Source organism: Vulpes lagopus, chromosome 4 (genome assembly GCF_018345385.1).
Source record: "Vulpes lagopus strain Blue_001 chromosome 4, ASM1834538v1, whole genome shotgun sequence".
NCBI lineage: Eukaryota > Metazoa > Chordata > Mammalia > Carnivora > Canidae > Vulpes > Vulpes lagopus.
Window position 1 is genome coordinate 49,089,779 of NC_054827.1, and position 16,082 is coordinate 49,105,860.

The following is a 16,082-nucleotide window of genomic DNA, read 5'->3' on the forward strand; positions in this document are numbered from 1 at the left end:
GAATCTTCACAAGTTTGGCTGTATACCATCTGAGTCTAGAAATTTGGGATTCTCAGAAGAATAAAGACTGTTTAAAAATAGGTAAATTAAAATAAGAAAATCATCCCTAGACCTAACTAAATTGTTAATATGGATTATGTGTGTATGCAATTACAAGAGACAGCACAGTGGTTTCTTAAACCAGCAATGCCCGCAGACTGACATCATTTGAAATTAGACTTACAATAAAGCTGATGAATTTTCTTTTCCATTCTCATTTCAAGCTTTTGGGTCTATTTATTCCATATTTTCTCTCACTTTAAGTTTTCAGAATTGTGCCATATTTATCACCGTCAAAATGCGTATATCTTTAATTTTTAAGGCATTTTTACAAGCCAGAGAGAGTAAAAAGGATTGAGACAAACTTTAGATTAGGAACTTCATGTCAGAGAAAAGACAATCAAGCAAACTAAGTCATCTAAGGTGAGTATGTATAGTTGCTCTCCTTTCACCTTGTCCCCTGCTCCGCAGGGCAGGGAAAGTGCAAGAAATGTGATAAGCATGTCACCAATGCAATCCTCCGCAGCACATTTTCATGGGCACAATTTATTGAGCACTTACTATGTGTTAGGCTTTGTTCTTAATATTCTTTCGGCCAATGTCTCATTACATGTCCCCAAAACTCCACTTGGTTGGTGGTATTGTTTTCTACATTTCCGATGGTTGGTACATTACTGAGGCTGAGAAACAGTATTATACGACCAAGTTCACCCCATCTGTCATCAGTAACATAGGTGTCAAAACCACAGATGTCTCTATGGATTCAGACAATGTCAAGCCAAAAAGAAACCTCACGACTAATTAGATTGGTCAGTGAAGGAGAAACATCCTTCCTTGTTATCATCACCATAGCTGCGATGTAATTGTAACATCTAATAGTTATTAAGTATCTGTGCTCCGTGTAAGTTCTGGTCCTTTCCATCTGTACAAAACTGAGCTAATTATCTCTATTCCTCAGAAGTGATAGCCTGTAGAGTCAGGGAGCTACCAATCTGTGACTCACTGCACTGATCCCTGAAAATAAGTGCATATAAAAATTTTCAAGGATTGGAGCCAGAGATATCTTATTAAAAATACATTTGTTTTAGATTTTTAAAATGCTAACCAGTTATGAAAGCTATGACAAATAGTGCTCAAACAAGATATTTGGGGGATAGCTTTAGTAATGTTTTCCAAAGGGAGGAGCTCAAATGAAGGTCATTTTGAAGCTTTTTCCATCTTTATAATGACTTTCAATTAAAAGATTCCCTTCAGGGTCACCTGGGTGGCTCAGTCAGTTGAGAGACGGATTCTTGGTTTCAGCTCAAGTCATGATCTCAGGGTCATGGGACAGAGCTCGGCATCAGCTCTGTGCTCAGCACAGAGCTCGGCATCAGCTCTGTGCTCAGCACAGAGCTGCTTGAGAGTCTCTCTCTCTCCCTCCTCTTCCCCCTTTCTTTCTCTCTCTCAAATTAAATAAATAAATAAAAACATTTTTAAAAACCTCTTTAGAGAATTTCACTACTTGAGAAAAGAAAGGGGCTCTCCGAAGCCTATCATTTGTACAGGCTTATTCTACACATCAGGAAAGTTGAACTAAAGGAGATCAAGAAACGTAGCTCCTTAGGAGCAGAGCTAGGCTGGAACCCAGTGCATTCTTTTCTGTTACAAGCATCTCTTTGTTTTACCCCAGTAGCTCCTTCAGACAGCATTCGAAGCATTTGAACATGCCATTGCAATAGGAGTTGCAAATGAGGAGGGGGCAAATGAGCCCCTGAGCTTTGGTGAAGTCTCCCTGGCACTGTTAGCTGTGTGATCTTGAGCAGCGCTTTCCATCTCTTTGAACCTTGGTTTCCTCCTGTGCAAAACAAAGTTATTCCACATGCTTTCTAGAGTCATTCTGCTCCCATAACATATGACTCTGTGATTTTAACGTATTGGCAAATTAGTTTCTACTTTTCACAAAACGCTTGGGCCTTCTTTTCCCTAAGATTTTCCAGATTTCTAAAGAAAAATGATATTGCCATCAGAATCCCAAAGACAGACAAACTTTAAGAGGCAAAATAGCCATTTTAAGACCTGCAAGAACTCAGAGAATTTATTTCCCTAGTGTTTAGTTTTAAGTCATTTGTGACTATACTCCAGCAAATCAAGAAACTAAGAAACACGTGAGTCAAAAGTGATAAGACAAATGTGGAAATCCAAAGAAGAAAAGCCTAAGGTGATAGTTGTACAGCATTACGAGGAAAAAGCTCATCAAAATTAGAACAGGAAGCCACTGGACTCTAAGATGCCTTCAGAAAAAAGAATGAAATGGATTCCAGAATGACACAGGAGATCAATGATCCTAGAGACATAATGAAAAAATCTAAAAAAGAAAAAAAGAAAAAAGAAAAAATCTGTGTGTGTGTGTGTGTGTGTTTTATCTTTCAACAACCAACACCAAGAGAAAGAAAAAAAAAACAGTATCAAAAGGTCTAAATATGAAGCAGAGCAATCTAAAAAGAAGTGGTAAGAAAAATGATTTGATCTGAATGACAGAACATTGTCTTTCCTTGGCATTTGGGTGGCCTTGAAAAGCTTCAGAAAAAAATGTAACTGTAGCTTACTATTTGCCTCTGAGGTACACATTAACATGCCATGCTAATGAATGTATGTGTTCTTAACTTTGAAACCTTAGAATTAAAAAAACTGATAATATGTAGAGCTTTTAACATTGGTATGAAACAGAATGTAAAATGCACATCTGTAGACTCTATCAAAACAGAGTTCTGTACAGTGAAGGAAATAATCAATAAAACTAAAAGACAACCTATAAATGGGAGATTTTTGCAAATGACATATCTTATAAAGGGTTAGTATCCAAAATATATAAAGAACTTAAAGTCAACACTCCCCAAAAAGTTACCCAATTGAAAATGGGCCAAAGGCATGAATAGACGTTCATCCAAAGAAGATATACAGTGTGCCAAAAGATGCGTGAAAAGATGCTCAGCATCACTCATTATCAGGGAAATGCAAATCAAAAGTATAATGAGAAAAAAAAAAACAAAAGTATAATGAGGTAAAACTTCACACCTGTCAGAATGGCTAAAAGAAAAAAAAAACACAATAAACAACAAGTGTTGGTGAGAATGTGGAGGAAAAGGAACACTTGTGTACTGTTGGTGGGAGTGCAAACTGGTGCAGCCACTGTGGAAAACAGTATGGAGGTTCCTCAAAAAATTAAGAATAGAGAAGTCTAGGTAGCTCAGTGGTTTAGTGTCACCTTCAGCCAGGGTGTGATCCTGGAGACCCAGGATCAAGTCACACATCGGGCTCCCTGCATGGAGCCTGCTTCTCCCTCTGTCTGTGTCTCTGCCCCACCCCACCCCCTTCTGTCTCTCATGAATAAATAAATAAAATCTTTTTCAAAAAATTAAGAGTAGAACCACCTTACAATCCAGTAATTGCACTACTGGGTATTTACCCCCAAAATAAAAAATAATAATAATAATTTGAAAGGATATATGAATCTCTATGTTTATTGAAGCATTATTTACAATAGCCAAACTATGGAAACAGAGCAAGTGTCCATCAATAGATTAATGGATAAGGAAGAGGTCGTGTGTGTGTGTGTATGTGTGTGTTTGTGAGAAATACTACTCAGGCATAAAAAAAAGAATGAAATGTTGCCTTTTGAAACAACATGGATGGAGGTAGAGAGTATAACACCATGCAAAATAAGCCAGTCACACCATGACTTCACACATATGTGGGATATAAGGAACAAAATGAAGGGGGAATAAAAGGAGAGGAACCAAGGAACAGATTCTTAACTACAGAGAACAAATGGGTGGTTTACCAGAGGGGAGGTGGGTTGGGGCAAAGAGGTGAAGAGAATTCAGAGTACACTTAATGTGATGAGCACCCAGTGATGTACAGAATTGTTGAATCATTATATTGTAGACTTGAAACAAATATAATTCTGTATGTTAACTATACTGGAATTTAAAAAAAAACTTTAAAAAAGTAAAATGCACATTTGTGACAGGGAATATAGTTCATAGAAGTTGAGAAGTAGAGGGACAAGAGATGAGGATGTGTTAAGCTTCCTACAAAACCATCATAGCGATTGCCACTGTGGCCGGAGTGGGGAGGAAAAGGGACCAGAGTGGGAAAGCAGAAGATGTGTGACATTTTGTTAAGAAATAAAAGCTGTAGCTGAGTAGATGGAAGGGGTGGGCATGGCTGGTGGCAAAGGGCATCATTCCCAGCCATGTGAGAGTACTGGTCGTTGTTCCTTCTAAGCATTTTGGGACAGTTCTTCAAAGTCTGGGCAAGCTTCACACACACACACGCCCAAGTGTTTTCCTGAATAACTAAGGGTGTGTGTGTGTGTGGCGGGGGGGTCTGTGCAGATTTGTGGGGCTCCGTGTAGTTTCCTGATATTCCGCTCTGTAAGCACTGGTTGCCTCGGTCTCCCCAATTCAGGAAATCTGCCAGGCTCTGAGCCACTGTCTGGAAACGCTGAAGTCTGTAAAATGGCACAATCATGCAGCTAACTGCCATCTCTTAGGGATCACTGTCTTTCTTTGACTCACGCCCAGTGTCCTAACAATCACCGTTTTATATATATGTTCCTTACTCAGGTGGAAGGGTAAATGTGGCCTCTATTAGTCCATTTTTTATTTTATTTTTTAAGATTTATTTATTTGAGAGAGGGAGAGAGAGCACACAAGAGAGCACAAGCAGGGCGAAGGGCAGAGGGAGAGGGAGAAGCAGCCGAAGCCAGACACTTAACCGGCTGAGCCACCAAGTACCCATTAGTCCATCTTGAAAGAAGAAATCTTTTTTTTATTTTTTATACCTTCTTCCTTGTCAGGGATCCCTTTCTGCCTTGTCTAACAGCCAATCTTTGCTTAGCTCCTGATACCGAAACTCTAACTTAACTACCGTTATGGCCAGTGCTCCCACCGACTACACCTAGCAGCTAGTAACAGAAGAAAAGAAACTAGTTATGTTTCTTAATTTTTATTCTGTACATTTCCACACAATTCACAATACAGAAAAAGTGTCCAAAAAGTAACTGTAACTAGTCAATTTCGTTTTCAGAGATTAGTTCAGTCTCCCAAATGAAATTCCGTTGAAAATCTCTGTAGAGCAACACAGTGATCAAGATACTTTATATAAATAGGAAATGCAAGAAAATTAGGGAAAAATACTTTATGACTTTGTTACAAAAAAATCCATTCTTCCCTTCCCCTCCCCACCCTTCCCACCCACCCCCCCTCCATTTTGTATTATCTGGATCCCACTTCACCTGGAAATAAAACTTCATCAATCTACTGCCACAGCTGCGACTTTCTTTTTTTTTTTTTTTCTTTTTTCTTTTTTTTTTTTTTGGGATTCCACCTGCCAGCTGGCAGCTTTGCAAAATCATGGCTCTGGGATGTGTTAGGGCATAATCAGAAATCATGAAAGAGCCCTTTATAATGTGGCTGCAACTCTTCATACAGATGTAGCCTCTGAGAGTGAACTACCCCCAGCCAAGGGTTCTCTGGATGCCCAAGAATCTTTTCCCACTCAGAAATCAAATTAAACAAAATATATTCATTCGTAAGAAACCGAGATTGTCCTCTGTTCCTTTAACTCTTAACAGGAATGGTTTTCCCCTCTTTTGATCAGCTAGGATCCGTATTATATTCAGATTCATGGTTGTCACTTAATCATTGGTAAAACATAAATAGTAACCTAAAAAACAGACTACCTAACCTTTACTGAGACTAATTCAAACTCTACCCTTTCAAAGATGTGTTTTGCAAAATATTCTATTTTGCTAGAATATTATGTCTATGAAAGTTCTGAATCTCATTTCCCAGGATAGCAAGAAGCCCACGCTTCCCAGCCCACAATCAGGATGTTAGCATCAATCTGAGTTCTAGTCGTGTTGGAAATTATGCATGTGGTCAGAGCCTCAGTCCAACCAACAAGGAATTGAGGACAGCCAATGAAAAATTGTAGTGTTAATAAAACCCAAAAGGTCAGGAACCATTTGGATTCATTATACGAGGTGCAGTAAGTATCAAAGCTAGATAGTATCTTAAAAGTGATAAATCTCGCCAATATATCTCACAGAGTTACCTATAAATTTAAAACAAAATATAAGGTAAACCAGTTTGGAGCTGTCATTGGTTTATTTTTACAAGTAAAGTCAATTTGTAAACATTTCCTATTCTATAATTTTAAGAAGGTTATGTGTAAACCCCAAAATAAAAAAAGTTAGCCTTTGAATTTTTAAGGATTGTATATATTTAGACTTATGAAAAAAACCCTAAGTTGTCCTTATTCCTCTCAAATTTTACCATAGACCATCACAAATCTGTGGACAGGTCTAACCTCCTATGAGCACTTAGAGAAACTCCTTTAACAAACAACCCAGTCCTGAGGAAAGCTCTATCAGAAAGTTCTATTACAGGAACCCTCTTGTCCCCTAAGCTACATAGATTGAAAATTTCATGATAGTCCTTGAAGCCACTGAATAAGTTCAATCTTTTTATACATCTTCTGAATTTGCTTTTCATGAGGATCAAAGTTTGCTGAGTGTATATATTATTTATTTGTGGGTTGCCATGGCAATTTGTGTAAAGACTGAGCCTTATTATTGCTCTATTCCTGCGAATCTTTTTTCCTATCTCATATCCCTGCTCTTCCTTTACCTTCCCAAGGCAAGGGTAAGGGTGAGGTGGGGGAGAAGGTGGAGTGGGAGCATTTTCTGAGCAAGATTCCAGATAAGAGTTCATTTTTAAAGACTATCTCAAGAGTGCCTTCCATTGAGCCAACCTGAAATCTAGGAACCAGGCCTAATATGGAAATAAGGGAGGATAAGCAATTAAAACTATAGTCCACGGAACACCTGGTGGCTCAGTCAGTTAAGCATGGGACTCTTGGTTTCAACTGGGGTCATGATCTCATAGGCTGTGGGACAGAGCCCCACAATGGGCTCCTTGCTCAGCAGGGAATCTGCTTGAAAGATTCTCTCCCTCTCCCCCTCCTCCAACTTGGGCACACATGCTCTCTCTCTCTAAAATTCTTAAAATATTTTAAAAATGGGTTTTAAAAAAAACTATAGTCTACAAACATTATAGCAACATTTCAGTCTAGTGACACAAGACTAAGTCCTACTTAATGGCAACAAGCTACAAAAATGGCCTTTTTGCCTCTTTACCAGAAAAGAGATCTGCCCCTTCCAAGCCCCAGCCACAACCACACACCCCAAACAACAAATGGGTAGAAAGTAGGAAAATGAATACTAGATCCTTTTTTTAAAGTTACTGAACCTGTGACTGTTCTGCCTTAGTAGAAACACATATCTTAGGAGATTTGGGAATAAGCTAGCAACAGACACAGTGTGTGTGTGTGTGGGGGGGGGGTGCGTGCATGTACACATTTGCAGGTTTGTATATAAACAGAGAAAATTGTTTTAGAAGGTCATGAAATACTTGCTTCTCAATGATCTGGGATATATTTGCAATGACTGGTGTTTCCACAAAATAGCTTTGAAATTGCCATCTACGTGGCAGGAACCTAGAGAAGCCAGGGACTCTAAATGAGTTCTCCTTGAGTCTGAAATCATAGACATCTAAAACTAGAAAATATCACAGAAGTCTTTTAGTCTAAGCTCCCTCACGATTAAGAAGGGAGCTTAGACTAAAGCTTTTTCCTGTTCCCTCATTTGGTTGTTCAATTTTTGCTTAAATACTAAAAGAAACCCTAGCTGCAGTAAGTCACTTTGCTTTTGAGAAAGCCCCACCCATTTTTCCGGAAAAAGAGAAATCCTTCTAGAAGTAATAATGCCCCATCCTTTTCATGTCAGTTCTGAACTCTTCTGTCCTTGCTTTATTCTACAAATTATCTGCTGTATGGAATTTGAATCTCACCATTCTACTTTACCCGGCTCCTCCAAACATTCCTGTTCCTAATCTAACTTTGTCCTCTTTCCAGATCAAACATCCTTCTTCTACATAGTCACTGATCTGCCCATCCAGGTGCCTTTTTGTAAAATATGAGATCTGGAACTGAAGAATCCCTCAGGTCTGTTTATTCTTCCCATTTCAAGGTCAGCAGGACTTCCTGTGGGTCTACGAGACCTCTACCTATGTGACTGTATGACAGATGCAGCTTTGCATGCCCACCCACTTAAAACAAGGGAGTCTTGAATGGCAAGCCATCGTCAACATTTTTCGGGACACAGAATTCTAAAATCTCATTCCAATAGTGACGTCCAAGGAAAGAAGATAGTACTAACATTTTTAAATGTTGAGAACCACAGAGAAACCAGGAAGTCATCCTCAGTGTTCGCTTCTTCTCGTGAAATCCACCTTGGCACCAAAACATTTGATCTTTTATTCCTTGAAATTTGCCCAACCGATAAGCCTCTGGTAGCAAAAACTCTGACTTTGTAACTCCATATTTTCCCTCAGTTCTACTCAATTCTTGCTATGGGATACTAAATCATTATCTTTTCAAGGAGACTCCTTCTCAATCTGGAGAATGGAAATCTGAATGACGTGAAACAGCATCGCAGGCAGTGGTGGGAAATTACTGGATGTAGCAAATATCTACTGTGGATGTGTTAGCCTGTAATATCTAGAGATCTTAGTTCTGACTGCAGTTTTACCACTTACTATATGCATCCGTGCAAGGTGAATTCACTGTGTTGAGATTTGGTTTTATCACCTAAAATGGATTACCTGCATTATCCACCTCATGGGTTTGTACTGAAGCTCAAAGGTGTCACAACTGCACCGAAATGCTAAAACACTAAAATTTTTTTAAATTACTGAAATTGCAGTAGACAGTATCATTAACAGTAAGCAGTATAGATTTGAGTTGTTTAAACTATTTTCTTTTGAAAGCTATATGCATTTCATTAAAAGATTGAGAAACAAGAGAGTTTAGGTTGTTCCCGCCATGAAGGGATCCCTTTCAGATGCCATTTGGCTCAAATATGAAAACTTGGGAAAATGTTCAGAATCATCACTTATCATGGGTGAGCCCTCCATAGTAGTTATCATGCCTGCAGCAGAAGCAAAGGCATTTTCCATGATTGTCTTTTGCATGCATTTACTTGGCTCCTAAATATCTTTTGGGCAAAATTTTCTTCTGTGGTTGTAGTCCATTTAATTGTAAGAATATCAAATCACAGCACTTTTTTTGTTGTTGTTGGATGAACAGTAAAACCAATTTCTAATGTGACTTAAGAATGCCTAAGAACATTCATCAAAATCCATGATGCTTCAAGCAGTATTTTGGAGTAAGTTAGATCTCTCAGTATGTTTTCTTTGCACTAGCTCTTAAATTCAGGCTTAGCTGGTTTAAATTGTTTTTAATGGCAACCAAAAATCATTATCTCCAAGATTTTTCCTCTCAATGTGATATTTTAAAGATTAAAAATCAAGATCTTAATAAATTTTAAAAATGAAATCTTGTCATTTATCATTAAAAAAAAAAAAAAACCTTCAAAAACTCACAAAATCTGATTCCAGCCTCTCAGACAAATGTTCCTAATCACAGCATCCCTCCCAGGTAGTCAGGTAGCCTTTGTTCAAACAGTCTCAGGGCCTGAAAGCACATGTAATTCCATAGGAGTGCCCACTCCACTGTTGGATAATATTTATACTTCATCTTTGCATTCAGTCAAAACCCACTGCAAATTTTGTCTATTGCATCTAGTTTTGTCCTGAAGACATAGCATGAGTTTTAGCTCTCATTTTAGTAGTATTTCTGTCTCATCTGAAAGACTTGGTTGCAAATATGTTTTTAAGAACATTACCAAGACTCTTAGGGAAAGGAAATGCAAAATATCATTTCTTTCATATTCATATTCTCATGTCATATTTCTTAGAACAAAAACATTGCTGGCTGAAGAGTGACTGGCACGATAAAGGCCTGATGGATCCCCCAGTCCATGCTTCCCTGCTACACTGTGCTTCTCCCATGCAGAACTGATCCCATTGGAATCTCTTAGGTTGCCAGCTCCATGAAGTCAAGAGTTTTGGTTCTTGCATTCATTAGCAAGATGATCCTTAGCATGTTGCCTGCATCAGAGTGAGGGATAAATAGATTTTTAATAGAAATGATTAAATACATAAATGTATGCTTGACTCATGAACATATGATTGCATGCAGAATGCCTGAGTACATATATAGACTCTGGAATCTGTCTACCATGAGGACACCATTCAATATGCAAATCTCTACTGTAAACGGCAATGCTTCAACAGCCTAAGAATTACTTTTCTTGTTTTCTTTTGGGGACCAGGTCAGTGCTGTGTGTCCAGGGAGTGGCTTTTCCAAAGGCACTACTCCTTGCTTAATTCCTATTTTTAGGCTTCTCATTAAACTGTGGGGATACAGCCTAAAATCCACAGATGGGTATAACAGGTGTATAGTCCAGTCAACTAGGTGATCAGAGTTAGTGGACATCTCTTCATCCTTCAGACAAAATGGATACTTGTCCCGGGGGTAACTGCATTTTGATCCATTTTGAGCAGAATCCCTGAGGAAGAATTTGGGTGTCCGTATGACAAAATTACTGAAGGTAGTGGCAGAAAGTCCAGGAAGTCTATGGCCATGGTCAGAAAACTAGAGGGACTAGAGATGAGTGAAGATCAGGACACAGAGCACAGGGATGGGACAAAGCCCATCTGAGAAGCCAGACAGAATTCAGAGAATGAGGAAGTAGAGGGATTCAGAGAGGTTCTAGTGAGACCTGGGCAGAAACTACTGTATACAAATAAATGTCAAAAACTAGTTAGAAAAGTCTCCCATTTCAACAATGATCTATTATTATATGTTTAAACAGCAGAACTGAATGAAAGATCATGCTGTTTTCAGTGATTTCATGAGCTACACCTACTGGAAGGAAGCCGAGCTCCTCAGACCCCCAGCCCATATCCCAGTTCCTACACCTTCCTGGCAGCAGCTTGCCCTCATTAAATATCATTAGGGCAACGTATTGAGTGTTAGCCCTGCAAATTCAACCTTATAAAGCATTACAGAGAAAGAAACTTTCCATCTGAGATCCAAAAACAGCACAGACAAGTCTCTGGGCTCTAGGTTTCATGCTTCGTGTAAGGTAACATGAACTGTTATGAGACCTCTTGGTCATGGATTTTATGACGCAGGCAATAGCAAATGCCATGTGCAATTGGAGTGGCTGCAGTAAGAGAATTGAGCTTAGCAACAGCAGAAACAACAAAGAATAAATGAAAAATTTCTGTTAGCTTGTCTTTGCCTGTTGGTGTTAACTATACATAGAGAGATGACTAGCATGCTTCTAAAATGTTTTGTCTATTGGAAACCTATGTAATAACATGTGTATAGTATATGTATATATATATGTACACATATAGATATGTACACATATGTATCCAAATAAATACATTTCTATAGGTCTGTGGGGGCTTGTGTGCACACAATCTTTCTGACACAACATACAAGCAGCAATGCAGATCAGTGTTAACACTGTTTATCCCTGGGGAGTGGGATGGAGGACACTAGCACAGAGGAACACCTTGTTCCTCTTGCCTGTGATTCCCATCTGTACCATTAGAACTTTTTTATAAAAAGCATGTTCTACCTTTATAATTTAAAAAAAATCTAAATGTTTTAAATAAATCAAAATGTAAAAAAATAAAACTGCTGCCCCATATATTATAAAACATGGATATTGTGAGAAGTCTGTTAAATAAATTTCAGAAATCCTTTAGGCAAAGAAATGGTTACAAGGCCCAAACGCAAACTACCTGTTGAGTATCTCCCGGTGCAAACACATCTGCCTAAGTGCTAAAGCCAGCTAGTATGACAGGAAAGGGAGTGATGGGGTGTGCAGGGCTTTCCATCAGCTGTCATGAATTTCAGGGCTGTGCACTTGCCAACTAAATTCTCTTCTTCAGAAATTGCATTGGTTGTAGGTTATAGTCTCCATAGAGGTAACCAGAACTCTCAAAGTGAAATTTGCAGCCATGGTGTTTATTTCCTTCTTGGCTTCTGTTTTTTAACAGTCCTTGAATGTGATATAGCACAGCTTAACTGGCTCCTATTTCATTAAATGTGTACTACTGGAATATATGGCTCCAAAAATGACTACCTTTAAGGTTCTATGTTGTCTTGTAATAATTCTCCATTCCTTACCCCCCTCCCTGTCAACCTAACCTACATATGGAATCCAAGAGTAGATAGCACTGCCATGTAAGGGGCTCTTCTGAGCCAAACACAGAGGAATGGCAGCTAAGCCAGCCTCTCTCCAATACCGCCTCAGGAGGTTTTGTAGAAAATTGTATTTTTATAAGTGTACAGTTTTATGTCTTTTAAATTAAATGGATATGGGTCTACAGGCCAGGGCCAGATCATTTGCTTCTACACTTTCTGATAGCCCATTAAAGGGGATACTATATACTTGAGCTGAGCTGGAAACTCCTGGAGCATATGGCCTCAGCTCTTTCTGAAGCCCAAGACTGTTACATGCAGTGATCAATTAAAAAAAAAAAATGCTACAGGAGGTAGGTTTAATATTGAATCCATTAAATATGTAACTGTTCTGCTCATTTTTTTATATTCTTTTCTTGGAAAACCCAAGTCCAGAGGGTTGTTCACTTCTTCAAAGGGATATTTGCCTTGGTTGTACATAGTTTCCCATCAATAATGTAGAACTTTCTTTTTTCTTTTTCCTTTTTTTTTTTTTTTTTGGCTTGGAATGATTTCCAAATGTACCAGAACCCTACAGTAGTCATTATCTTATCAATTTTCATACCAGGAATTTACTTGTGACTTCGGTTGGACCTATTTGAATTGGCCCATAGCCATCTATACCCTAAATTTTCTCTGGGCTGCTTTGAAGCATCTCAACGAAATATGAGATGGTAGTTGGTGAAAATAGTCCTACATCCCAGAAATGGCAGCTGCGTAACCAACCGTGTGGCCAACTGTTTGGCTCAGTCTAGGGAATGGAAGGCACCATTCGAAGCCAGATTCCAGTCTGTTTTAAGGATTATATTTCTGTCCTCACAAGATCTCTTTGACAGTCCCACCAACTGAAAAACTCCCAGATGAAGCTCAGTGATTAAATTCTCCTGTAACATATTTTTTTCCAGCTTCTGGAAACAATCTACTGCTGTCCTCCTTACCTCACCATAAAACCCAACAGATAATTCCATTTCTAAGACTGATATATGGAAATAGATTACTCATAACCAACCTGTTCTCCTACAGCTGGAAATAACACTAACAATTTGATTTTGAATTGACTAAAGAGATACTTCATCCTCGTCCACTGAGAAGTTTCTCCTACTTAATACAGCATTCATATCTGTCCTTTCAAAATGATATGTGACCAAAATGTGGTTCCGATAAGCAATGTGTCACCAATGGACCTTTAAAGTAAATGTAGAAAAAAGATCACTTATATGTTCACATGCAGAGACACTAGGGAAGCACTTTGCCTGTGTCTAGGAGCAAAATGGAAGCTCAGAAGACATCAGTTTTAGTCTGAGACAACCCTTTACCCACTTTCATTTCTGTTTTATACCCAAGGCAAGTAGACCTCCTCACTGAAAGTTAGGAGGCTTTTCCTCCTGCTATTGTAGTTATCACAGAGTCCCTGATAGAGGGACCTGTAGGTACCAACTGATCTGTGGCAAGATTCGAAGTTGTAATTCCAATGCCAGAGACACATTTCTAGCTAGGCTCCCACAGCAATTTGTACTAAGAATTTTCTGGTAGGGGAAAACAGAGAAAAGAATGTGTTAGACCACCCTGTACATAAGAAATGGGGTTATAGTGCTATCGGGTATGACCTTGGGATCTGACAAGTAAAAGGTGAGGCATCCATCAGAAAGATCCAGCCATCCTGGAAATCTGGCAGTGGAACTCATAAAACAAGGCTTTGTCCTTGGGACAAGGCTTACTTGGGGTGATGAGAACCAAAAACTTAGAAAGAGAACCTAAAATGGGCCCCCTCTCACCACAGTAACCCAAGAGTCTATACTTATTAGTTCCTGTGCAACATGCCAGTGACTGTTTTCTTGCGTAAGTGAGTTATTTTGACAGATGCTGCTACTTTTGCATTGGCTGTTTTATTTCAAGTCAATTAGCCTGCTTTCTATTATCACTCAAGAAAGTCTAGAAGTAGAGGCTGTCACAGTGCTCCATTTCCTATAATCGCAGTCCCCACACATGGTTTTCTGCTCAGCAACTTCAACTGCACTTAAAATCCAGTGGTTCCGCAAACTGGCCGTGGGCCTTTGTTGAACCCTTTGCTTGTCTCTATTGCAGCAAAAGGCAAAGATGGCTACACGTAGGCAGTATGGGGCTGTGCAAACAGCCCAAGCTGAACCAGTCTTTCATGGCTATCAGCAACAGCCCCGCGGCCAGGGCCGGCCCCTGAATGCCCTCCCATGCCACCTTACCAAACCTCAGATATATAGCGCACAAATTGACATCATCCATGTGGCACGTCCCAGCTCCTACATAATGACAAGGGATTGTGGAGGGAGGGGAAACATGCAAAAGGTCACTAATCATCTTGGTATATTTTGTCTTGGAAATGGAAGCAGCTTTACAGTTGTGATTCTGCAGGATATCCAGAGGGTTTTCATAGACTTTCTGACAGTCTTGTGATCTTCAAAGACTGAACATAAAGAAAGCAGGTCATATTTTTTGAATGATGGGTAGTTACAGTAGAATTGTGTGGTACAGAGGACTCAGGAATGCATTGGGGGAGGAGGGAGCGGTGCCATTTATACGAACATCCTTTGAATCTTGAAAATAAATTATACAGGTGAACACAGAAGTTCATGCTACTTGCTGGAAGCAATGAGGATCAAATTTTGTGGAATTGGGTATTCCACAAATCTCCAGGTATCCAGCCCCTTCCTCAGTAGGCTACCATGTTCTGTTGTACATCTTGGTAGCCCTTAACAACTGGTGGCATGGTATCAGATTCTTGCAGAGACAGACAGATTTATGGATTCCATCAGCTTCTTCCAGGGGAGCTGCCCAATCACCGGGAGGGCACAGGTGATACACTTGCGCAGGTTCTCTTTGTGATCTACCAGGGTCAAACAGCAGTTTCCAGGTCCTCATGGCCAATGATCTTATAGTTCTGGCAGCTTTCTAGGTAAGCAGCCAAATCTGGGTCTCCAGCTTGCTGTGCTCTGTCTTGAGGGGTCTTACCCTATAGGTAACAGTGGGAAGGAAGGAGACACAAATACTTGGAATGAGATTTAAAAAAAAAAAAAAGGTACAGAGGTATTCAAAGATTACTCACTAAAGGATTTTTCCATGCTTGTGGTTTTAGAGTCCACAAGACACTTTCAAATCTATTGTCACATTAAACATGTGAGTTAGGTAAGTTCAAGAGAAAGACATAATCACTTAACAGGTGGGGCTTAGATCCAAGGATACAGGAGGTTCAGAGTAACTGAGTCCACAGCAGGAAACAGTGTGGTACAGTGAGTTTTGAACCCAGATTCTTTCCAGGAGAAGAGGAATAGAAATCACTGAACAAAAAAGTAGGAAGTTGGCATTCGGACTTCTGATGCTGGACTCTTCCTATTATCCTAAACTCTGGGAGGCAGCAAGCAGAAAATGAGAGGACCAGATGGTTGTAAATGATCTAAAGATGTTTCTTTGCTGATTTCAAAGTCTTCAGTTAAATTCTCCAAATTCAGAACCATCTCATCTCTCCAAAAAGTGCTTTAATTTCTGACTATAAAAGTGATGGATGTTGATTAAATAAACAGGGAAAAGCACAAAAGCATAAGGAAGAAAATAAAAATCGCCAATAATTCCTACACTACACTAAGATAACTGCTGTTAACCTTCCACGGAGTAGCTATTTTGTCTTTTTCTATAGTTCTACACATAACTATTTTTTGTAAAAATGAAACCATACTATGGGGCACCTGGATGGCTCAGTCAGTTAAGTAGTCTGACTTTTGATTTCAGCTCAGGTCATGATCACAGGGTCATGAAATCGATCCCCGCATCAGGCTCCATGCTAAGTGTGGAGTCTGCTTAAG

At 39.3% G+C, this 16,082-nt stretch overlaps 1 protein-coding gene across 1 annotated transcript in view; it reads right to left on the minus strand.

Annotated features, from left to right (window-relative positions):
• Window positions 1-5,317: 5,317 nt before the first annotated feature.
• The window catches only part of DGKI (diacylglycerol kinase iota), a 427,088-nt gene continuing 416,323 nt past the window's right edge, over window positions 5,318-16,082 (minus strand). The window contains 1 exon segment of the mRNA XM_041753541.1: window positions 5,318-15,235. Coding sequence (XP_041609475.1) covers window positions 15,119-15,235 — 117 coding nt within the window. The 3' untranslated portion in view covers window positions 5,318-15,118.